Consider the following 24,943-nt stretch of genomic DNA (forward strand, 5'->3'; position numbering starts at 1 on the left):
GCCAACAGACACATGAAAAGATGCTCCACATCGCTTGTCATCAGAGAAATGCAAATTAAAACCACAATGAGATATCATCTCACACCAGTAAGGATGGCTACCATCCAAAAGACAAACAACAACAACTGTTGGCGAGGTTGTAGAGAAAGGGGAACCCTCCTACACTGCTGTTGGGAATGTAAATTAGTTCAAGCATTGTGGAAAGCAGTATGGAGGTTCCTCAAAATGCTCAAAATAGAAATACCATTTGACCCAGGAATTCCACTTCTAGGAATTTACCCTTAGAATGCAGCACTGAAGTTTGAAAAAGACAGATGCACCCCTATGTTTATCGCAGCACTATTTACAATAGCCAAGAAATGGAAGCAACCTAAATGTCCATCAGTAGATGAATGGATAAACAAGATGTGGTAAATATACACAATGGAATATTACTCAGCCATAAGAAAAAAACAAATCCTACCATTCACAACAACATGGATGGAGCTAGAGGGTATTATGCTCAGTGAAATAAGCCAGGCGGAGAAAGACAAGTACCAAATGATTTCACTCATCTGTGGAGTATAAGAACAAAAGAAAACTGAAGGAACAAAACAGCAGCAGAAGCACAGAACCCAAGAATGGACTAATAGTTACCAAAGGGAAAGGGACTTTGGAGGACGGGTGGGAAGGGAGGGATATGGGTGGGAAGAAAAGAAAGGGGGCATTATGATTAGCATGTTGGGGGGGCATGGGGAGGGCTGTGAAACACAGAGAAGAAAAGTAGTGATTTTACAGCATCTTACTATGTTGAAGGACAGTGACTGTGAACGGGGATGTGGGGGGGACTTGGTGAAGGGGGAGCCTAGTAAACATGATGTCCTTCATGTAATTGTAGATTAATGATACCAAAATAAATAAATAAATAATAAAAAATAAAAAGAAAATAAAAATTTAATTTAAAAAATAATAAATAAATAAATAAAATTTGCCTCTGACCCACTCTCTCCTCTCTTTAACTGTAATACCAATTACAGGAGGTATTTACATCTCTGTATCTTTCAATCTTTCTCCATACTTTCCATCTTTTTAAGATGTCTGTTAAAGATTGGACAATTTCTTCTTATATTATCTTCCAGGCTGTTAATATGTTCTTTAGCTATTTCTAATCTGCTATTAAACGTGTTCTGTTCCCTTCCTCCCTTCTTTTCCTTCCTTCCTTTCTCCCTCCCCTTCCCTGCTCCCTTCTTTCCTTCTTTCCTTTTATTTCTTCTTTACTTTAGTAATTCTAAGTTTATTTCCAGAAGATACTTTCAGTTCTTTCTCAAATGTCTTACATCATATTTTCAAGCATTTCTAATTTCCTTTAAAAGCCAAAGCTCAGTTGTACCAATCAAAGTATTTAAACACATGGGTACATTTTTGCTGCCTATTATCATTGCATCACTGGTTTTCACAGTGACTTTCCAAGTATGCTTGGTAATTTTAACTGGTGGTGCTTGTAGATCTCCCAACGTTACTGAAATGGATTCATTGAGGCCAAAGATAATGACACCTTCTAAAAGAAAGAATGTAATCTTGATTATGCCAAAATCTAGAAAAAACACAAATCCAACATCATTTAAAACTAAATTCCCAAGTTGAGATTTATTGGACCACTAAACTGGCACAAATTTCAGCAGCAAGACTATTGTACAAATTATCAGGGACAACTCTGGTCATCTCCAAAGCAACCCTCAGATCCAAAACAATTCTTAGTAGTGCTCTAGGGGGTTTTGGAGCCAGGATACTCCTGATTTACCCTTAGTGTAAATATGTCATTCTTCGACATAACCACTTAGTGAGGGGAATGATCTCCTATTAAAGCTCCCCACCTTACACAGACAATGGTCTTTACTTCATTTTCCCACATTCAACAAGGATATCGCAACTGAAGTTCAAGTTTATATACACAAGCAAATTTTATCATTCCAAAAAGTGATTTTCTGTGCTCTGAACTTATTTCTTTGGGTTCCTGCTTAACTTTGATTTGGTCTGATTTTAATCTTTACTATCTTAACAATTCGGTAATATTTTCAAGATCTTAAAGTATTTTACAACCAAGACAAAGAATAGAAACACATTCTATTTGTTTCCACTATAACATTTATTAATATACCATATTTCTTAAATCTGCTGAAAATGTGTTCTTTGCAGTAATTTTACTGATCTTCCTAGTCTTACCTTCGACCTAATTAATTCAAAGGCATTTCACGAGGCAAACCATTTTCACAACATATATGCAATAGACAAACCAGTCACAATGTAGTTTATTAGCAAATTTTTACTATTCATAGTCCATTTGTTCCCTATCTAAGCAATGATAACCAAAACATTATTAAAATAAATATATCTAATCCTGACATTAAGAATAATTATATTAAGTAGTAAACTTTAAGAAGTAATTTAAGAAAAAGAACTTTTAAAATGTTCCACTTACATTTTACCATGAAATTTATGGGTGCCTAAACATAGACTTGTAAGATATAGAAAGACAGGTTTTATTCCCATCTAATTATACTTACTCAATAATATAGTATTACAAATGTGTGAATTCATGTTAAAGTATGTCTATTGAAATATAATCATAGTCAAATGATTCTACGATTTTGTTTGGCAAGATTTTGTCATCTAACCTAGGGTAATGAACAAACAGTTAAATATACTCATAAGCATGATATATCAATTTTTTCTTTAAAAATACATCATTTTCCCCTTTGAATTTAGTCTTCAGATTTAATATAACCCATAGGAAGGAATATATCTTTGCAAAATGTTTATCAAGAATTCTCACATTCCCTTTTTTCTGATAAAATATAATTTACTCATGTGGTTATTAACTGCACATTTTATATTTAACATTTTTTGTCAACTGTAAATTATAAAACCTACACATGTCAAGAAAAAATTATGCAACAGTAAATTAATGACTTCTATGTCTACAAAGTAACTTTACATATAAATACATAAAAACTTTATGCATATTTTTGGAAAAAAATGTTATTGTTACTGTTATTGCATATGTTACTGAATTTAACAACAGATTAGGAATATATTCTTAATCCCTTAATTTTTAAGTTATTTTTATTTATCTAATTAGTACATGTTATTTTAGAGAACACATGGTATAAAACAACTGACACTATTTGGTATAGAAGCTTACAGACTTTTTCTATTTGTATACTAACATAAATGTATATAAACAATATATACATATACTTCTTAAAATATTTATATCATAATATACTACTTTATAGTCTCATTTTCACATGATAGAGCATTCCCCTTAAAAATGAAATCCAACTCATGTATTCCATGTTTAAAACATTTCTCATCAAATCTTAAGTATTGCCAAATTTTATAGTTATTCAAGACAATTATTTCACTCTAATCTACTTTTAAAAACAAAACCTAATTTTGTAATTTCTCCCATCTTTCACATAATAAGCCTAACTAGACACCTAAAGGTAGTGTACATATTTTTGGTTTTTATTTAAAATTATTAGCATTAAATGACATGAGCCACAATAAAAAGGACAATGGATTTTAATTCTTTCCATCTTAAGATGTCTTACAGAGTAGTTTCCAAAGTTAACATTTAAAGACATTAAAAAGCATTACTGTGAAAAACTATGTGCTTTTACTAATAAACATAGCACTTTGAGACATCTCTTATACAGTAACCTCAGATTACTTACAAATATACCACTGATATTCTGCCAAAGGGAATTATCGGAGATAGCTGATACATTCTGCTACCAAACAATTGTGCTTCAAGGAAAAGACCACTAGAATCATAAGATCCACCTTAGCTCTCTGTACCTTTGAAAATTATTTAACCTCTTAAAAGATAAATTCTGTCTTCAATAAGACAGCATTACTACTGCCTCCAAGAGTTGTTTAGAAGATTGGTATAACTTAAAAGCTTTTATTCTTTTATACCAACACTGTTTCATGATAAAATCAATCTATCTGATTCTTCGATGGATCAAAATAGTTCAAACTAAAAATAAAAAGTTTTGGTTGTTAAATCAAAAGATGCATTCTATCACACATCTTGGAATCTTGCCAACTTCTTTAAAAAGAAAAAAAAATATGAACATACTATCATACTATATAGATCAGACGTTGGCAAACTACAGCCCATGGGCCAAATCCAGTTGGCAGATTGTTTTTGTAAATGAAGATTCATTGGAACACAGCCGCACTCATTAAATTATGTATTATCTATGGCTGCTCTTGCACTACAACACCAGAGTTGAATAACTGCAACAGAAACTATATGGCCAACAAAAAGCCAAAAATATTTACTATTGGCCCTTTACAGAAAAAGTTTGCTGACCCCTGTTATAAATTGCTATAAACTGAAGTGGACAATGTATCCAAAAGGGACTGAGAGAAGGAAAAAAAATATCAAAAGAACATTAAAATATTCATCTAGATTTGCTATTAACCACTCAAAAATCCTAAATATCTAAGCTTCAAATGCAATCAGAACCAGAATTTTGGTTACATCAAATGTAAAACCAATACTTAAGTTTATTCATGGTTTATTTAGAATAATAAAGTATATCTTTGTGCTTCTTGAAATTAAAGCCATTGTTATTTCCATTATAAATAGTACATATATCTACTTTATACAAATAATGCTTTTACCTGCTAATGGCTTGTTCCTCATCAGTAATTCCAGTCTCCCTGAATGCCCTGTTTGATTCCGCCAAACTCAAGGCAATTGCTCTCTGAAGATCATCTTTATCATCTCCAGTGAGATCAATCACATCTGAAAAGCAAAACTATCTTTCTCAAAATTAAAAGTCAAACAAAATGAAAGGTAATTCTTATCATGCAGATTTTATACCAATATATTTTTTCAAACGAAGTCAGAATCAACTTAATTCTGTAGAAGAGCCTCTCTGAAGAGAATGGAAATACATTTTAAATTTGTTCTATTTATAATGTTCTTCTGTACAGAATATACCTAAAATAAGAGCACAAATATTTTTCATTACAGAAGAACATTAATATTTATTGTGAAGTCTCTAATCAAAAGCTTAATAAGCAGAAAGACTGCTAAAAACAAGTTCTTAACTAATAAAAATTGAAATCAACAAAATTAAATATTTACATTTATACTTTCCAAAGTTAACCAAAATACACACAAATTATAGTTTGTCCTGCTACCACCTGGACATTATCAAAGTATAATAATTAACAAATAGGCTCTCAAAATCAATGTTTCAGAAACTGACCACAGATGTATATATGTTTATAGATATATTTTTTAAAGTCTGGAAGAATGTACCAAACTGTTAACGATGGTTAATTTTAATAAGGAAGATTATAGTAAGAGGAAGGATAAAGAACTTTTACTTTCCAATTTAAACACTTCTCTATACTATCTGAATTATTTAATAAAAACATGTAGTTTTCATTTCACAAAAAGGAATATATAAATAAATGACACTATACTCTTTTCTAACAAAATAAAATACTTTCAATGCTGTTAAGTATTCTTTCTCAAAGAATAAAGGCTACAACTATTATACTACCTTCAGAAAAAACACTTTTTAATCCAATTTCCCAATATGCATTAGTCAATTTCCTTAACCCAAAAGATGCCAATAATACTCCCATTATCACAGGAAACATATTGCTTAGTAGGGGATTATAAAACAATATGATGAGAAAGAGAAAGAATTATAGCTGTTAATGCCTTCTTTTTGTGACTGGAATTATGCTTACTGGATTTATGACAAGTTTTGCATTCATCTTGTTTATTTATATTGGAGATGTGTTAAAATTATTATTTTCTTTGTAAGCTTATAAAAGAATTTTACAAGAGGGAAACAAAGAAAAAGGGGTACAGGATAAGGAGATATGGTGCCTGTATTTTACCATCTGGCTACAGAATTATAACCAGATACAAGAAAAGAATATTCCATACTTAATAAGAAAGAAATAATGTATATTGACAGCTTCAGAAGTTTACTCATATTGTTATCCACACTTTTTCTCCAAACAGTAGCTTACAAGAGTATTAAAAATGTTAGAAATAATAGTTAGTCTGGAAGGTATTTCTCTTTTAATGTCCTCAGAGGATTTAATAAACCTAAAAAATGTAGTAAGTAGGATCCAAAAAAATTCAATCAAGTAAAATGTGGAACAGAAGTACACAGCAAGTGAAATGAAGGAACACACCTCCATATGCCAGCAGGTCAAAGATGTCCTAAGCTAGACCACAGCTGTAGAGGGGTGTTACCTGGGTGAAGCCAGTCCAACTTAAATACCAATGATGAAGAAGCTAGGACTAGTAAGGTGTGAATGGCCTCATGAGAATTTCTTGGTCATTAAAGAATAACAAGGATTTGCATGAGTAAAGACAGAAGAATAAAGGAAGCAAAGAAAATAATTTGAAAATTACAAAGAAACAGAAAAACAAGTTTCGTGTGTATGATCAATTGGCCCTCAGTCTCCATCTCTTCTTCCTAGTGGCTTTCTTCAACTACACAGCTGGAAAGATTAAAACAAACCTATTTTCCTGATTCATTTGCAGTTAAGGCTCTGGACTTAGGTTCCACAAACTAGGTCCACTAACACAAGATTCTGAGGGCAGAGTGAGTGGGAAGCCACTACTGCTGCCTTTGGCTTTTTTCCTAGAGCATGACTGAGCAGATGTGGATTGTTCCACAGCAGCAGTGCAGTGTTGAATTTTCAGCTTCGAGGATGTCAAGTTATAGAATTGGCAACTAGATTCTGTATTCCAATGTCTAGGCATAGTTCAGTAGCTATTTCATAATCCTGGCTGCGTGTTCTCTGGGCTGCAACTAGAAGTATGCTCTTGAGCTCAGTAATCCCAGGGGCAGCCCCCGATTCACTACCTTCCTGATTGTGGCAGAGCAAGTAGCTTCCCTGCCTTGCCAGACCTGCCAGTATCTGGGAGTCGTTTTGGAAGGCTGACCTAGAGACCCCTCCTCCAGTATTTTTTTTTTAAGAACCTAATCCCCTGTATTAAATTTCCTCTTTGAAACTATCTGGAGTGTTTACTGTTTAACGAATGACAAGTAAACCAAGCTAGCTAGAGCAGAACCTTGTTTAAAAATAACAACTTATATTTAGAGATTTTCCTAATTTAGCAATTGTAACTCAAGCATCACAAAAGCAAAAATAAAAGGGAAGATGTTTTTAGCCCTATTTCACAAATAAGATAACAAGTTGTAAGAATGAAGTACAAGATCATAAGAATAATGATTGGAGGACAGGTTTCACATTTAAGTCTTTAACTATTAAATCCAGTGGTCTTTCCTCCATACTAGCAGTTCTCCAAGTGTGGTCCACACGGATCACTTGGGATTTCCCATGATCTTATTAGGGAAAGGGCTTCTTTAATAAAAAATATTCTCATAATAATACTAAGATGTTACCTGCCTTTTCTACTATGGTCACATTTGCACTGATGATGCAAAGTAATGGTGTATAAAACTGCTGTTTTTAGCACAAATCAAGGTAGAAAGCACCAAGTTATATAAACAATTCACCCAAATCCTTGATAACAAGGGAGAAATTAATTTTATTAAATCTCAAACATGGGTTTACATGGTTGTGGGGTAAATGGAAGTTTCCTCCAGAACATCCACCTGGCTTCCATTGTAGTGTGTGGATAAGGGACCATTTACATATCAACAGGCCACGGCAGGACAGCAACCAGGCAAGGGGGGGAAAGAAAATGGCCATTTTCCCCTTCCTTCCATTCCTGGCACTTAACTGGTCTGGTGCCCCACCAACAGGGGCCTGCATATGGAGTACTCTTGGAAGGCGCCTAGCCACAGGGAACAGATGGAACACAGGATGGCTAGTGAACCCTAGCGAGCTGTGAGCAACCTGCCCTTCCCCTTGTCCTCCTTCAGTTTCACTGGATTCAGAGAAAACTTGCCCCAGGCGGGGAACCCCCTTATTCCCAGAGCTAGAATGTTCTTTTAATTCTATGTGACAAAATAGTAGGTATGCACAGTAAGCCATTTCCTAATAATCAAGTGCAATGCTTGAGTTGCAAGCTGAAATGGCTTGTTTTTTTTTCATTGGAACATTTTTTTTCTTGAAAGAACGACTGACAAACTACAAACTATGATATGCAGACCAGTTTTTGGCAGACATTTTATTGCAAATAAAGTGAGCCTGTCATTTGAAGGAGAACAAAGTGAGAATACTTGCTGCCAATGACTAACATGGAATTTTCAAGCAAAAATTGGAAATTTGGAAAACTTGTTTACACCATTATGAGTTTGGTATCTTCCCAGTACTTGGCTTTTCTAGTGAAATCAAGTCATATTAACAATTTTGATTTGTTTTATAATGCAGACATTCTTCCACCATTTTTAAGGAAATTTTTTCCAAATTACCAATCTAGGATGCTGTAATATCATACACAGGCAAACAAGCAATTCATTCAAAGAGCAAGGTAAGTGATAAAGATGCTAGATGACCCTACTTCTTGACACAGAGGTTCTAAACCACTTTTAATTTCCTGGTGGATAGAAGCATCTTTTGTTCTAGTGAGGTGGGACTCTTGGTGGGCTCCTGTATAGCTTCAGGATGAGGACTGGTCACCAGAAAGACTAAGCTATAATGAGAAACCTGGAACTTTGAGCCCCATCTCCCATCCTTCAGGGAAGAGAGAGGTGCTGGAGATTGAGTTACTAATAATCAATCATGTCTACTATAATGAAGCCTCCATAAAAATCCCTAAAATACAGAGCTCAGAGAGCTTCCAGATTGATGAACATATGCACATGCTGGGAGGGTGGCACACTCCACTTCACAACACAGAACCTCATTTTCTTGGGACCCTTTCAAACCTTGTTCTCTGTACCTCTTCATCTGGCTGTTCATTTGTATCACATATTTTATTATATAATAAACTCTGTACATAAGTAAACCCTGAGTTCTGTGAGCCATTATAGCAAATTATCTAATTTGAGGAAGGGGTCATGAGAACTCCCAATATGTAGCCAAGTCAGACAGAAATGTGGGTAACCTAGGTACCCACTAATTGTGACTGGCATATAAAAATGGGGGCAGTTTTATGGGATTGAGCCCTTCAGCTGTGGGATCTGATGTGAACTCAAGGTAGTTATTGTCATAATTGAACATAGGACACCCAGCTGGTGTCAGAGAACTGGATGGGTATGGGAAAAATCTCACACATCTAGTGTCAGAAATATGACTGTGGGCAGAGAAAGAAAAAAGCAATAGAAACTAGCAATGGAAAGAAACAAGCATAATCTCTAATGCTAGAAAGATTGATTGACCGGAGACTACTGGCCTTTAACTGAAAAGCTGGGACTTCTTCCTTTAAGCAATGGAGATTTATTTCTTATTTGTAGTTTCACTATAATTAGAGTAATTTTTCCCTGTGATGTTCCCACTATACCATCAAGCTTCTTCTTTCCACAGGATATTTTAGAACTACACAGGAGTCCTGAAAGAAGACTATTATAACCTATTCATATATCAAAACATGATTTTAAGACCAGAATATTAAGTAAAATGTTATTTCAATAGAATGGTTAACCTTGAATTTCTTCTTTTTCTGGAGTAAGGACAGCTTCCATAAAACATGTAATGAGCTATCAATTTCACAAAGAAAATTAGCCCTCTATGATTTTCTTGTAGGCACACACTCAAAAAGAAGAGAAAATAAGTTTGGCTGTCAACTATTTCCAGTTGGCAAAAGTCAATTATAAAAATTTAGCCTCTTTAAAAGTTCCATCCAAATACCAAAGCATTACGAATATTTTTATATCAGTACCAAGGGAGGACATTGGTAAAACATCCAACTTTGTATTAACCAACCCTTACCTCTGGTATTAGTGTGCACACAATTCAAAGGCACAAATGTATTAGTTGAATAACACGATAGTAAATTACATTACAAAAGCCTATAAACAGTAATATCCACTTTTAAGACTGCCCAAATTAAAATAGTTTCTGTAAACTCAGAAATACATATATACCAAAATATAAAACTCACCCTCATAATCTCCTACTTTCCAAAGAATAACCATTTGAGTAAAACTTAAATACTACCAACCATTTCTCTGCTAACTCCAAAATACAGGCAATCATCAACTTAACAATGAATCAGACTTCAAATGTATACACTGTTTATAACTCATAATTCATTTTCTCATGAAAGTAGAATATTAAATAATAAAAGGTTTCCAAGTTAATTCACAAAAGCCAGTTTAGTCCATAATCTCAACTACAATATATGTAAAGATTTTGATTTTAGAAAAAAAAAAGTTCTTCCATTGTTTTCCTTATCTACATAAAGGTGAACCTAGGAGAAATCCTTAAGTCAAGTATACCTTTACCACCAGCAAAGATTTCTAGGCAGCAGAGTGATATTAGTAGAAAGACCTCTGGGGAGTTAGGAGTTAAACTGTTGAAGAGTGACAAAAGTTGTAATAAGAACATGTACCAGATCAGGAACAACTGAAGGAAAAAGTATGCATACATAAACTGGTAGAACTGCAACCTAAATGTTTCTTTGGAAGGTTAGGAAGAGCTGTTAAAAAACAAAATCACTGGGCCACCAGAAGGACTGGGTTGCCCAGAGAGGGCAAAGGGATGGTCAAGGAGGAGATCAGAAATGAGAATACTGCCAGTCTCACCTCTACTCATTCTGCTTCAACCATGGTTGTCCCCTTTAACCATCTCCTAGGCCAAACATAGTCTCAAGACCCAAACTGGGATGCACTTCTCTCACACATCCACCATGAGGTTTACTTCCTCACCTCACTCAGGTATCCTTATAAATGTGACCTCACCCAAGAGACATTCCCCAACTGAATCTCTATCTAAAACACATACCCCATGCCCGATGTACAACCTCACCCCTATCATGTTCTGTCCCTTTACCCTGCTCAATCACTCTTCATGAACTTACTACTACCTGACATTATTTAGTAATTATTTACTGTCTGTCTTCCCCCTATGTAAATTCAGACTCTGTTTTCTTTAATGGCCTAAAAAGTAACTGATATATATTAAGCAATAAGTAAATATTTTTTAAACAAAAGGTTATTATCTAGACCATGAAATAGAGATAATAATTAGTAAACCATCTTCACAGTGGCACCAATTAGAAGACTTAAGAACATATGTTTCATCATTTAAAATATTTTCTAGTAAGTGAAAGGACAAGTAACATAATAAGATATCGTGTTAAAAGAACAGTACTTAAAAGCATGAGGATGTAAGCAACATAAATGGTATTTCCCACTCCGCTCTCCCATTCTCTTCTGCCCTTAGTCAGCTCTCTTTTAAGATGTTACTACTTTTCCAATCTCAACTGCTTATTTTAGAGTCTCTAAAACAGTGACATCAAACAGAACTTTCTATCATAGAAAAGTACTATTATCTTAACTGTCCAATATGTTAACCACTAGTAACATGTAACTACTACTGAACATTTAAAATATGTTTACTGCAACAGAGAAACTGAATTTTAATATTACTTAATTTTAATTTATATTTAAATTTAAGTTGCCACGTGTGATTCCTAGCAACTATATTGAACAGTTCAGCTCTAAATGCTCGTTCTTTTTTTCTTAACAGCTGCTAAAATTATATAACAGCAGCATTGGTAAGTAAGGAAAGTGAACAGTAAAGGAGCCATTCCTGAGGTTTTCATCAATTTTACTGTGTTTTCCAAACTGGACTGTGAAAAAAATTGAAGTTAATATTCTATACTAGTCAACAGAATGTTCTGGCCCATAGCTATCATTCTGCCCTCAAATTAAAGAAAATTCATAAAATTATACAAGTCATTTTATAGTACATGACTAATGGAACATAAGCTTAACTGCATCCAATCAGTTACAACTAACTTTCACTCTACTGTACCATCTCATTTTTAAGCTTAATCTTGACTTTTGGTGAATAATCAAATCAGTTTTATGCATTAGTAATCTCTAATGAGAGATTTAATTTCCATGATAATAATTTTTTCTATTCACAATTAATTTTTTAACAAATTTGGGGAGTAGGAAAAATATCAGTGTTTAATTAATAAAATCCTAAACTGTTTTTAACAAAGTGATTTACCCTAAGTAGGGATGAGAGCACTAGACTCTATTTTCACTTGTGCTTTAAAGCATTTATAAGCTGGCCAAGCAATATAACCAAGGACAGAACCTCAACCTTTTTCTCACTTTTTATGCAATCTTTACCAAATAGTTCAAACTCTTTTTTGGGAAAAAAAATTGATTCTAAATTTGTGAAGGGTCTAATTGCTTAACCCTCATTTCAAAGTGTTATAACAATTTTTCTACAACTTAAGCCAATATGTGGCATTACTTTCTGTGTTAAAATTACCTACCCAAATCCCTCTTATCTTTTGATCCATACTTTGATTGCTCACCTGTAGTACATCTCATTCTGGTGGGCATATACTCTTTTTTTCCTGTCTTAAAAGAGTTCAAAAGAATGTAATGGTCATGAAAGCAAGAATATTACCATTTGATTTCAAATTGGGCAAAAGCCTTGTATGGTCATTTCTATGACAGAGTTTGCCACCACACAAAAACTTTGCAGAATCTCTCCTCCGAATATTACGTATACCTATGATCTCTCAGTATCTTGTATTGTTTCCCAGTCCCCTTTGTATCAGTATCTTTTTTACTGCAAAACTCCAAGACCAATTAATTTCAATTTAAGCTGGACGTGGGAAGCACTCACCTGACAATTCACAACATCAAATATGGACAGGAAATACAAGTAATGGAAAAAGGTGCCTAGAATTTTTGTTCATAATACTGTAAATGATTTGGGCCTTTTCTCAGAATTATATTAAATTACAGAATGTCACTAAAGAAATACAAAAACACCAGGTATACCATTTCTTAATGCCTTGTTACACAGAGTACAAGCTTTCCTTGAAATGTTTCCTTTTTCTCCTAAATGAAAGGTAAAAACACACTAAAAAGGCAAATCATTGTCCTACTAACTGTGGAAAATGAAATTATTTCTTCAATAACATACCAAGTTTCAAAATATGTGTTTTTCAAGTCAAGTGACTTAATTTACTTTATCTTCTGATGTACCTGGGGGTATGCATAAATGAAAATTTCCCCCATAAGCCCTCAATGTGACTTTTTTGGGAAAAAAATTTGATTCTAAATTTGTGAAGGGTCTAACTGCTTAACCCTTTGAAAGCGAAATTTTTCTAGTATTTAAAAAAATAAGTATTTTATTCCTTCTAAAAGAGACTCCATTATAAACACCTTATAACAACGGGGAATCATATGCATGTAGCATTAGAGACTTATTTCAAAGCATATGTTCTGCCAGCATTGCAAACCAGTAGATAACACACAAAGTTAGCAAGGTTTTGTTTGTGCTTCAGCTCTGGTTCTAAAAGACTTAATACCTAGGAAAGAAGGAATCGAAAAATAAAATCCCTGCCATATTTAAAAGAATTAAGTTAAACTATGGTCAACTTTCAAGTAACAATATATTTCAATAAAATTGAGAAAATGCTCAAAAAGAGTTTTCATATCTAGAACAAACCCTTGAAAACTTCCTCACACACTGATAAGTCCAATACCCCACACTCCTTCAGCACTTAGGCAATTGTTTCAGTACAGGCTTCCATTTGAACATATGTTCATTTGTAATTATTTTCTATTCTTCATTCCCAGTTTTTACCACTCCTTCCAGGAATTAAAAATACACAAAAGATTTCATTTCTTCTCAGGAATAACAACATAATAATTTAAGGGGTCTCCCGAATGCATGACACCTCCTAACTTTCTCAGTTTTAACCACGTAACACTATTATGACACTACTAAATTTAAATACTGAACCAAGACTACTTCCTAAAGGCAACTGCACTTCGTATAACTTTGTAGGTATGGTATAAATTTGTTAAATGTAAAATAAATTGTTACTTCATCAGTTATTTTTTTCCTAGTTTGATACTTACACTATTACAATAAAATCAACATTATATTTCTCCAACATTTTTTTTCTCAATAATCTCAAACCAATTTTATGGATACACTATCTAAATTACTGAGTTATGAATTAACATCCTGGTTAGAAGAATGGTACACTTTATTGGTAAAGAAACTACAACAGCAAGCAATTTGCATAATACAACAGTCAAACAGTTGGGATAAAACCAGAAACTCCATTTCTCCTCCTTTTTTCTCAAGTGGAATACAAAGTTATTTAGTGCATGTTTTTCAAGCACACACCTAAACAAATTTTTTAAATTATTATTCAAATGAGACACAAGCCCTCTGAAATCAGCTTGCCTTCTAAGAGTACCTGTATTTCAAATATTTTTGTCTATAATATTGTCACTATTATTTGTCAAAACTTCTGAATCTTGCTTAAACAGTTATTTCCTGGCTTGCACACAGCACATAAGGTATCTTTTTTTTGTTTAGGGCAGTCTTATAATCCTAATTCTCCCTTGCATACCTATATATGCTATCTCATATCACAAAGTACAGTCCATCTTAAGAACTCAGAGCTATTATTCCAAAGGTCTTTTCAGAACACTTAACCATGTTTAGTCAATTTCCTGTTTCCTTTACTTTAACGAGTTGCCTTCAGTCAAAACCATTCTTTTGTTCTTTTCTGAACTAATTTTACTTTCCTCCAAAGCCTCTAACCCGTGAAAGATACTAGATGTTATCCTCACATACTGAATCCTCCTCTATTCATACCACTTACCTTTTTTCCAACTTCTTGCAAACAAGCTTCTCAACTTCATTCCCTTTCATTGCTTCTGAAACAGCTTTTTTATACATACTATCAAAAATAATTCAACAAACACTTTTTGAGAAACTTAGACGTTCTAGTATGATTGTGAGAACATAAATTGTGTCTTGCCCTGTTAAGCTTCCAGTCTGGTAAATGAGAAAGGCTAAGTCAATTATTTCAAAATAACACAGTACTGGTTAAGACAGAATTATTCTCTGGGCAGTAAAACCATTCCAGAACCATCAGCTCTTGATCTAAATCTTACAACATCAGAAGAAATCAGCCTGGGGGTAAAGGTTAAAAGGAAGTTCAGACATAAGAACTAGCAAATGTAAAAATCAAAGAAAATAAATAGCACTGGATGGGTAAGAACTTCAAGCCATTCTGTAATATTGCAGTGTAAAGTGAGAGGAAAACAGTAGAAAAGGAAGTTGTACATGGGGCCATACCACAGGTTGTCTGAAACTTAGACACAAGCAACTGGGCCTGTCTTACATATATTAAACTTCCAACTTTGGCTGACATAAGATTATTTGTGGAGCAAAAATACTAAGATTACCCTGAAAATCTGAAATTAAAATACTGTATCAAAAAACATTAAACAGTGTTTAATGCCAATCATACCTATAAACATCTATGTGAATGTGTTCTGGGTTGTTTCCTAACTTGGACAAAGTCTATAAAGAAAATCAGAAATTCTCTTCAAATACAAGCTATTAATCAAACTTCTCAAATCCAGAATGCATACAATTTTTCTACTGTTATATAAAAACATATGTATTTTATGTAGTGCCCTACCATTTTATATAGTGCACTTATTACAACATAATGAGATATGGAGGTAACTGAACTATTTTGAAAGATGCAGGGGTATCTATATGCATAAAGTATTCATATTATGAAGTAAAATTAAACTCCTATGTAAAATTTTCAATATGTATGTGTATATACGTGTATGTGTGTGTGCGTATGTGTGTTTATTTTGTTACATGGTAATAAACCTTTTCTAAAATCTTTATTTAGGGGAAGGGCAGGGGTTGAGAGAGGGAAAGATCTATTAAATGGTAAGCCTATCAGTAATTAGAAACAATACTTTACCTTCAAAATTATACGAAGGCCTCTACCAACACTTAAAATCCATAAAACAAAAGTTTGTGTACACTAAAATCCTAGAAATTTTTGTTTCTTTAATGAGTAACAGCTATAGCTGTTTTGTATTTCAAAACAATGAATATTATATGAAACACTCTATGAAAAGATATATAACAAGTATAATCTTTTACTCCTGAACTGGAAAAAAATATAATGCAGCTCATAAAAAAAAACACATGCTCCTTTCAACTATACTAAAAAGAATAAAAATTAAAGTATTTTTTTTGTCCTTCACCTCTGCTTGAAAAAAGTACTACCAGATTCCCCCCAAAGATTTTTCATTACATTCTTACTAAATTATTAAGAGAGATAAACTTACTTGTGTCTGCTTGGCTCCCCACGCTGATGTATCTGTCATTGCCAGGAAGTGCTGTTTGGTAATAAGCTGTCTCCTCCTGCTGAGGGGTCTTAGCATTCTTCGCAGTAAGGAAAGCCACTGCTAATTCCAAGTTTCCATTACTATCCTTCAAATATCAAGAATGGAACATCAAATATTTTTAAATAACTCTATACATTCTCACATGACTTAAGTAATTTTCTCTATAATATTTAATAGCAAAAATCATTCAGATTTGAAATTATTCTAATTTTAATTTTACAGTGTAAATTCATCATAAACATTTACTATATTAATAGTAATTCTATTTTCCTAATATTATGTAAAAAAATCTATATTCTTATGACTTTCATTTTTGCTTAACAAAATTCAATCAAAAACTTACACTTTTAAACAAATTAAGAAACTAAAAATTTTTTTCTGGAACGTGCCATTTAAAAGTGAAAAATGAATATTTAAGCAAGTACTTCTGCAAACAAGGACAATAAAATATATTCCCTTTAATATGGATGCTAAATAGATACCTGGAGGCAAACTTAACAAGCAACAAGCAAATATCAAAGACTACAGGAAGAAAACAGCAAAATGTTCTGAAACTTGATATTAGGGAGATACACAGAACTCCTAGACAGAAATACTCAATACCGTCAATATAACAATCCTACCCAAGATAAATATATAAATTTTATATAGTTCTTATCAAAAGCATACCTTAACAAAATTATTCTGAAGTTAATTTAAAAGAAAGCAGGAGCTAGAAAACTAAGAATTTTGAAACAGCAAAATAAGAGACTTGCCCAGTTATATATTTTTATATTCTCTGGATAATTAATAATAAATGTAACACTAGCTCGATGACAACTAATTCAACAATTAGGAAATCCAGATATTAATAATGAAGTTAATCTTCATAACAGAAAGCCAGGACACATAAGACTGTATAGGCCTTAACAACCTAAGCATACACACAGAGTGTAATAAGAAGCCAGTGGAGGGTTTTGGACAGAAATGACATGGTATGACTTAACATTTTAAAAAGATCGCTCTGGCTGTGTGTTGAAAATAGACTATAGGAGAGAAAGGGCAGAAGCAGAGATTACAGCACTATTTGCTATCATATTAAATGTGGGGTGATGGAGAAAGATCAGAATGATTCCAAGATTTGAGGCCTCAGCAACTAGAAAATTCCACAATCCACCCCAACTCTAATTCTAGTAGCTGATGAGAAGAGAAAAAATGTCAGAGTGTAGTTTGAAAAGCACTACTGCTTTAAACTTTGTTATTTTTTACAACCATTCTAAGATTTTTAATGACTCATCCAAAATATGAGCATAACATGTTTTATAGTTAGGTGAGTAAATTAGTCAGAAGATAATTTATAATACCATTGCTAACATTTACTGAGCTTACTACATGCCAAGAAATGTGCTAAGTGCTTTTCATATATTACCTCATATAATAATAACTGAATTCAACAGGGATGTATACAATTTAAAGAGGGTTAAGAAGATCCTCAAAATAAAATAAAACTGCTGAAATCAATCAATAATATTGTGGCTCCCAAAAGTAAACTCCTTGTCAGTGTTATCACTGAGTCAACTTATTATTAATAACACCTTACATACTTATACAGGGCAACAGTTAAGGTATAAGTACATTACCTCCTACCCCCTCACCAGCTGCTGGTAACTGAAACAAAAGTTAAAAAATAAAACTACAATCAACACACACAACTTAAAGGAAATGTTGACAAAAAATAATTTGATTAATTATGCTTATGTAATTAAACATATTCTACGTTTCCCTAGTTAAAGAAATGTGAATTCACCAAATTTGCCCTAACAAGATAATGTGTGTAGCCCTCACACTCAGTGATACTGAACAGAAAAGGCACTTTTTGAAAGTAGACATAGAGTAATTTAATCATATTTACCAGAATAAAGAAAGGACTAGCAGTCACCTAAGTATCATAACCATAAAAACTGAGGTACAACACTTTTACTTCCTCTCCAAATACTTACAGAGGCTTCATAAACCCTGATTAATGCTCTAAACGGTACTGTTTTATCATTTTTCTGATGGGGAAAGCTGAGGCAAAGCTTCTAATAAAAGAAGAAATTAAATATGGCACTCTAGGATCAGGCTGCGTGATTTGTACTTCAGGATTCTCCACATAGCTGTGTGATCTTTAGCAAATCACTTTAACCTGTTTCCTTATCTCTTAAAAAGAGGTGAAAACACATACCTCATAGAATTATGAGGAGGATGTTATCACATAAAATACTTAGAATACACCTAGTACCATAAGTGCTGAATAAGTGCTAGTCATCATCACTATTATTATGATGATTATGATTACAGTCATCTAAATATAAATTATTTCTAGAAACGAATACAGAACTTTTGGCTCAGAATCAAAATAACATTTTTCTCTCATGGAGCAAATTCCAAAGGACTGAAGCTGTGTGTAATGCCTATAGTGGCAAAAATGCCATTCTGTTGTTTGTCTTTAGTAGCAACATATAAACTTAAAATGCAGTTGTGTTTTTACACACCTTTCATTCACCTGGTCTTTTTCAGTGTGCACATCTGATTGCTTCTGTATGGAAATGAGGGTGCTTCATAAGACACAACCAAATACTGCATATTATTCACTGGATATACTGAACAGGTTAATGTTGAATGTTCAGCTGCACTTAGTTGAATTTAGTTAATTTATGTTTCTCCTTCTTATAAAGAAAAAATATAAGACTTTGACCCACTGTTAATTTTCTACTTCTCTTTTCTCCTTCCTCTTTCTCTACCCCACTCCACCTCCACCCCCATTTTAACTGTAAATTCATGGCTCTTGAGTAAAACCAGCCATTAGTATTTGGATTCACAAGCCTCCATTTTGCATGAAAAAAAATGTTTCATATGGAAAGAGGTTATCTGTCACTCCAAGGTATCTTGGAACATTAGGTTCCTGAAAACTCAAACTGCAGCATGTTAAGTAAGCCACTTTACTTCATAAAAGCTCTTTCCCATGTCTCTACTACTACACCATATGGTATAATTAAAATCTCAATTGTCAAATATGGTTGGCAATATAGTTGAGAGTGTAACAAACACTGTTATGTCAGGAACAGAGGCCATACCTTTAAAGCTTGCTGTAGTATCTGGGCGTCATTAATCCCAGTAATTTCTCTCAGCTGATTAAAAAATGTCTGCTGGTGCTAAAGGAGGGGGAAAAAATAAAAATCATTACACTCTGAAATCTGAAAATTTATAAGGATAAGAAAAGATCTTTGGATTAAAAAAAAGAAGAAACAGGACATGCAAAATAAACGAGTTAGAAAGAAAAAAAAGAGATCGAGAGAGACTGAACAAATTTCATTCTTTTAGAAAAAATGAACCACACTCTGGGGAGCCCGTATTCCATTTTCCTGTTTCCAAAAGGTAACTTCTATATGTAAAAGTCCTACTGAATTAACAGTTTCCAGCCCATTCTTCACTGCCTAACTTACATCTCCCAACAAGAACTGGACTGATTTGCATGATGACTAGGCCCAAAAAGGTACTGGGTCAAACAGGTATCTACTTGGTTATTTTGACTAGGAGATCCAGACAGTTGTAGTAATCTTTCCCTGTCCCTAAAGTCAGTCGGCATCCAAGCACCTAGGATGTTTAAAAAGACATACTTTTGGCCAGCCATGCGCTATGTGGTTTTATTGTATCATGCTGATCCTAAGATCTATTTGAGGAAAAAGAGGATCATCTCTTTCTCCAATTTGTCAGAGAGATCCTAAATAGTATTGATCATTTGCCCCCAATCGCTTCAGATCTGTTTTTACTTTCTTGACCTATATAATCTATTACACTCTGTTAGAAAAAGAGGCAGAGGGATAGGATTCCACTGTCAAACTTCCTGTATCTTCCCTGAACTTCCCTAATTAAGAAATATGTTCCTTACTATATCTATTTCTTAAAACAAGTCCCCCAAAACTGTTCAACAGCACCAAGAAATAAAGAAACCGCAATGGATATGATATGGAGAACAAGTAATAAAAGGACCTGCTGAAATCTTTCTTGAAAATGTTTTACATTTATCTCAGTAATAATTCAGTTAAGGATTATGAATGGATACTGAAACTATTGGGTGAAAGTTTTATGAGAAACAAGATAGTTGCATAGTTTCAAACTCTTCCTACTAATTAAAAAGGGAGAGAGAATGTAACTTTATAATGAAGAAACCTGCCAGGCATTACCTCAACCAATTAGTATTACCAATAATGGGATAAAATGACAGTATGTGCCTCCTGATATGATACACCAAGAAGACACTATCACCTATGGGGTAATATTACATTATAGGAATATATAATACAGGATTATATTATATTGTTATATTATCCTGAATCTAATCTAGAGGAAGCATCAGGCATTCAAACTGAGGGATATTTTTGCAAAAAAATTGTTCTGTTATGTTCAAAATGTCTGTATTATATAAGACAAAGGATGACTTTCTAGATTAAAAGGGACCAAAAAGGCATGGCAACCAAATGTTATATGAGAGACCAAACTGTATCTCACACTAATCACTATTCAGGATATTAGGACAACTAAAGAAATATGAATATGGACTGCTTAGTAGCAGTTTGCATTAATATTAAATTCCTAAATTTGATAACTGCACTATAGTTAAGAAAATATCTTTTTTCTTACAAAACACACTCTGATATATTTAAGTAGTAAAGAGGCATGCTGTCTGCAACTTACTCCCAAATTTTTTTCAGAAAAAAAAGTCATGGAAATTCTTTTTACTATTCTTATAACTTTAAATTTAAAATTACTTAAAAATAGTTTTAAAATGTCCTGTATACAGATTTGTTGACAGAATTATAAAATGTGCATCTCCAAACACGTTGACAATTTAAATATGGATTATGTACAGCTGACCCTTGAACAATGTGGTTTGAATTGTGGGGGTACAATTAAAAAAACATGGATTTTTTTTTTTCAACAAATATATGGGAAAATTTTTGGGAGATTTTGACAATTTGAAAAAACATTTTCGTTTCTCTGGCTTACTTTATTTTAAGAATACATGTCACATACAAAAAAAATATGTGTTAATCAACTGTTTATGTTGTCAACTTTAGGCTTTCAGTCAACAGTAGGCTACGAGGAGTTAAGTATTTGGGGAGTCAAAAGCTAAACACAGACTTTCAACTGCACAGAGGTATGTGTCCCTAACCTCTGTATTGTTCAAGAGTCAGCTGTATATACATTCAGAAGTGAATGGTCCTAAACAAACTACAAAATAAAATGAAAAAATAAAGCAATTTAAAAGCCAGGTTTGAGATAATCTAGTCTAAATATCTTTTACAGAAACTACATGTATAAGTTAGAAATTACATTCAACTACATGTAACAGAATCCCATTTAAATATAGTAGCTTCAATATACTGCAGTGTCTTTTTCTCCTAATATAACTTAGACAGGAGGTGAGCAATCCAGATCTGGTAAGGACATCCCACACCATATCAAGGATCTAAGCTCCTTCTGTCTTCCCACTAAACATTCTTATATATGACATTCATCAAATGTCTGTCACTCCATGTCTCCTCCTCCAGCATCCTGTCCAAGTTTTTGGTAAGATAAGGAAGGGCGAAGGACAAAAGATGTCTGCCAAATGATTCTGCCTTCTTTAACAAGCCCGATCTGTAACTTTCACTTAAAGGCTCACTGAGCAGAACAAAGCTGTGCAGTGAGTCATAGTTGCAAAGGAGGTTGGGAAATGTATTTTTCAGCTAGGCAAAAAGCTGCTCTGAAAATGAAATCAGGATTCTGTTGGTAAGGAAAAAGGGAGGACTGTATACTGGATAGGCACTGGCAGTATCTGCCATGCTCTCTACGAATTTTCACTTCCACAAAAATCTTATTAAAGAGCTGAAAAGACCAAGACTATTTAACAATAAAATATATAATAAAGTAGATAGACAAGGTCATACGAAATGCCTGAAGAATCAAAATAGTTGAATAAATGAACTGAACTGCCAAATTTATAGGGCTGAAATACAAGAAAAGTAAAATTCTCTTTAAGCTTGTCAACTTCCTACTTTCGTTTTTAAAATTACCAATAACTAGCAGGGAACCATGACTAAGTTATGCAATACCTAACATTCTATAAAGAAATAGAAAAACTTTTCAGAAATTCTCCTTATCTAATGCAATGTCTTCTTTTAGTAAACATAAAATACTTAAAAGATTTTATAAGCCTGTTTATAATCTCACTAGTGCCAGCACTCCAAACTTCAATCTTTTCACAGAGTTATTATTTCCCTCAACTGTAAATTATTTCATTATGAATCATGGAAAGACTGAATACCCAAAAGAAATAAGTCATCTATACAAATGCTGCTATTATTAATAAAGCTGAAAACACTGAAACAACGCAAACGTCCTTTCACTAAGTAGGAGGTTCTAAACTTTAATGTGCAGAGGATGAGTTTGTTAATAATAAAGAGCCCCAGGCCCCACCCCCAGAGACTGTGATTCTAGGAGTTCTGAATTAAGATTAAGGGATCTACATTTTTAATAATCATATCAAATGATTCATACACATGGACCTAGATGCACAATTTGAGTTAAGTAAATAACTGTATATTTTTAAATAGGAAATATACAAACTATATTGAAGTTATTTTTACAAAATCATATAAAGCTAGAGTGGTGGAATACCAAAAGAGTATATGTACACACACTAATGACTATAAAGTAAAGTGCAAACACAAATGTAACGGTCACCAAAGATTACCAAATTGTCAGACTCCCAATTTTCTACCTCTGTATCCATACCCCTTGCCACTTTTCACTTCCTCCTACTACAGACACTAAATATTTCCTTGCTGCATTGATGATGAGCTTGACCATGTGATATGCTTTGGCCAGTGACATATTAGCAGACAGCATGTAAGAAGAAATGAAAAGTGCCTGCACAGTTGGGCTTGTCCCTCTTGAACTTCTGCAACTTTTGTAAGAAGAATATGACCTGGGTGACCCAGTTGTCTCCCAAGAATGAAGAACGCACTGCACCAGAAGAATGAGACATATACGAAGAAGAGTCACCCAACCAACCTGCAAATCATGAACATGATAATGTTTTGGTATGCCACTAATCTTTGGAGTGGTCTCTTACGGTGATAGTTGACTGATACAGAGTGCAATAAGAATCCTTAGTATTTTATAAAGAGAAGCAAGATCTTTCGAGATTTTGTTATTGTCGGGTGTTATTTTTTACAATAAAGTCAGAAAAATATCCTAGAAAAAATGACCCAGGCATATCTATCTCTAGCAGAGTTCATAATCTCATGAATTATGACTGAAAATGAAACAGTGAAAAGGAAACAGTTGGGGTGGGAAGAATGCTGAGCAATCAGGAGAAAAGGTGAAACAGTTTTCTTAGCTAAGTTACCAAAAATGGGAGAGAGATCAAAGAGGTGAGCTACAAGAAAAATTCTAGGTTTACAGCAGAGAAGCTACCTCATTTGTAAAGTTTTCTCCTTTGTTATTGGCATCTTCCAGCTGTGCTTTTCCTGTCTTTGAAAATCTGCACCTTTATTTCCTGTAATTATATGGTTTTGTGGTAGCTATTTCTGTTATGATTAAGACCCTGGTCAGTCTTTCAAAGTTTGCACCTTCCAATTTACCAGACTTCTGGTCTGCAATATACCTAGATCCTCAACTAAAAATGTCCCCCATACGGTTCTTCCTTCCTTAACCAGTGATCCAACCCCTTCCATTTTCTGAGCTCCAAGGTCTTCCCTCTGTGGATTTCTTATCTATGAAAGTATAAGGAGGTGGGTGCACCCGGTTCACACTGTTCACCCAAAATGGGAAGACACAATGTTCAAAGAGATTTTAGTGGCTTGCAAACACAAAATCAATAAGCAAGCAAGCCAAGACTCACATCAGGCCTTCAGAGCCCTTCCTCAACGTAATTTTTATTGCAGGATGACATTTTTCAAGTGCCTACTGTATGCAAAACACAGTACCGTTCATTTCAGGAAGAAACAGGCATCAGAAATTTCTATATAAATTCAGGATCAGAGGGTTTTACAGAAATTCTTTCCCTTCCTAATTGACACTGCCTAATGTTCAGTCTGTTTTAAATCTGTTTCAGTAGAGACTGCAGTATATTTAACAATGGTGTTATTTCTTGAGGACTGAAAAATGGGGATCACTGGCTTAGGCCAAGAAAATAAGTTGAGCATTTATTATGCTCTTACTGCATGCCAGACTCTGTTTTAAGTGCTTTCAGCATATAGTCTCATTTAACATATGCATACATGCACACACACACACCCTCTAGAAAGGTTCTCTCATTCTATAGCAAACAGAGGCTTCAAGAGATTAGTAAGTACAGACCAATGAAAACACGTTTTTCAAATTCCATGGCCCATGTCTTTACCATATTTCTCTTCTCTAGATACCTGATTTTAGAAATTAAAGATTCAGTGAAAAATGAAAACTCAGTGCAAAAATCCACCATGATGTTAACATGAAATAGATAATGATACAAGCAAAGTTAAGCACTGCTGATGACAAAGAAGGTAGGTCTTCTGCGTTAAGGGGTGAGTGACTCATCAGCCAGTGGTTCCTTCAACTGAATTTCCAAATAT

At 33.7% G+C, this 24,943-nt stretch overlaps 1 protein-coding gene across 10 annotated transcripts in view; it reads right to left on the reverse strand.

Annotated features, from left to right (window-relative positions):
* USP25 (ubiquitin specific peptidase 25) overlaps window positions 1–24,943 on the reverse strand; it is a 152,960-nt gene that overhangs the window by 105,248 nt on the left and 22,769 nt on the right. For 4 of the 10 annotated variants that reach the window (XM_036881440.2, XM_036881442.2, XM_036881439.2 and 1 more), the window contains exons 2-5: window positions 19,418–19,495; window positions 16,263–16,407; window positions 12,398–12,481; window positions 4,675–4,798 (exon numbers count right to left, since the gene is read on the reverse strand). In XM_036881440.2, the coding sequence (XP_036737335.2) occupies window positions 4,675–4,798; window positions 12,398–12,481; window positions 16,263–16,407; window positions 19,418–19,495 (431 nt within the window). Of the gene's footprint in view, window positions 1–4,674; window positions 4,799–12,397; window positions 12,482–16,262; window positions 16,408–17,941; window positions 17,970–19,417; window positions 19,496–24,943 lie in introns of those variants that run through there. The other 6 variants (XM_036881444.2, XM_036881441.2, XM_036881438.2 and 3 more) reach the window with 4 other exon arrangements.

This window comes from Manis pentadactyla, chromosome 1 (genome assembly GCF_030020395.1).
Source record: "Manis pentadactyla isolate mManPen7 chromosome 1, mManPen7.hap1, whole genome shotgun sequence".
NCBI classification, from domain to species: Eukaryota; Metazoa; Chordata; class Mammalia; order Pholidota; family Manidae; genus Manis; species Manis pentadactyla.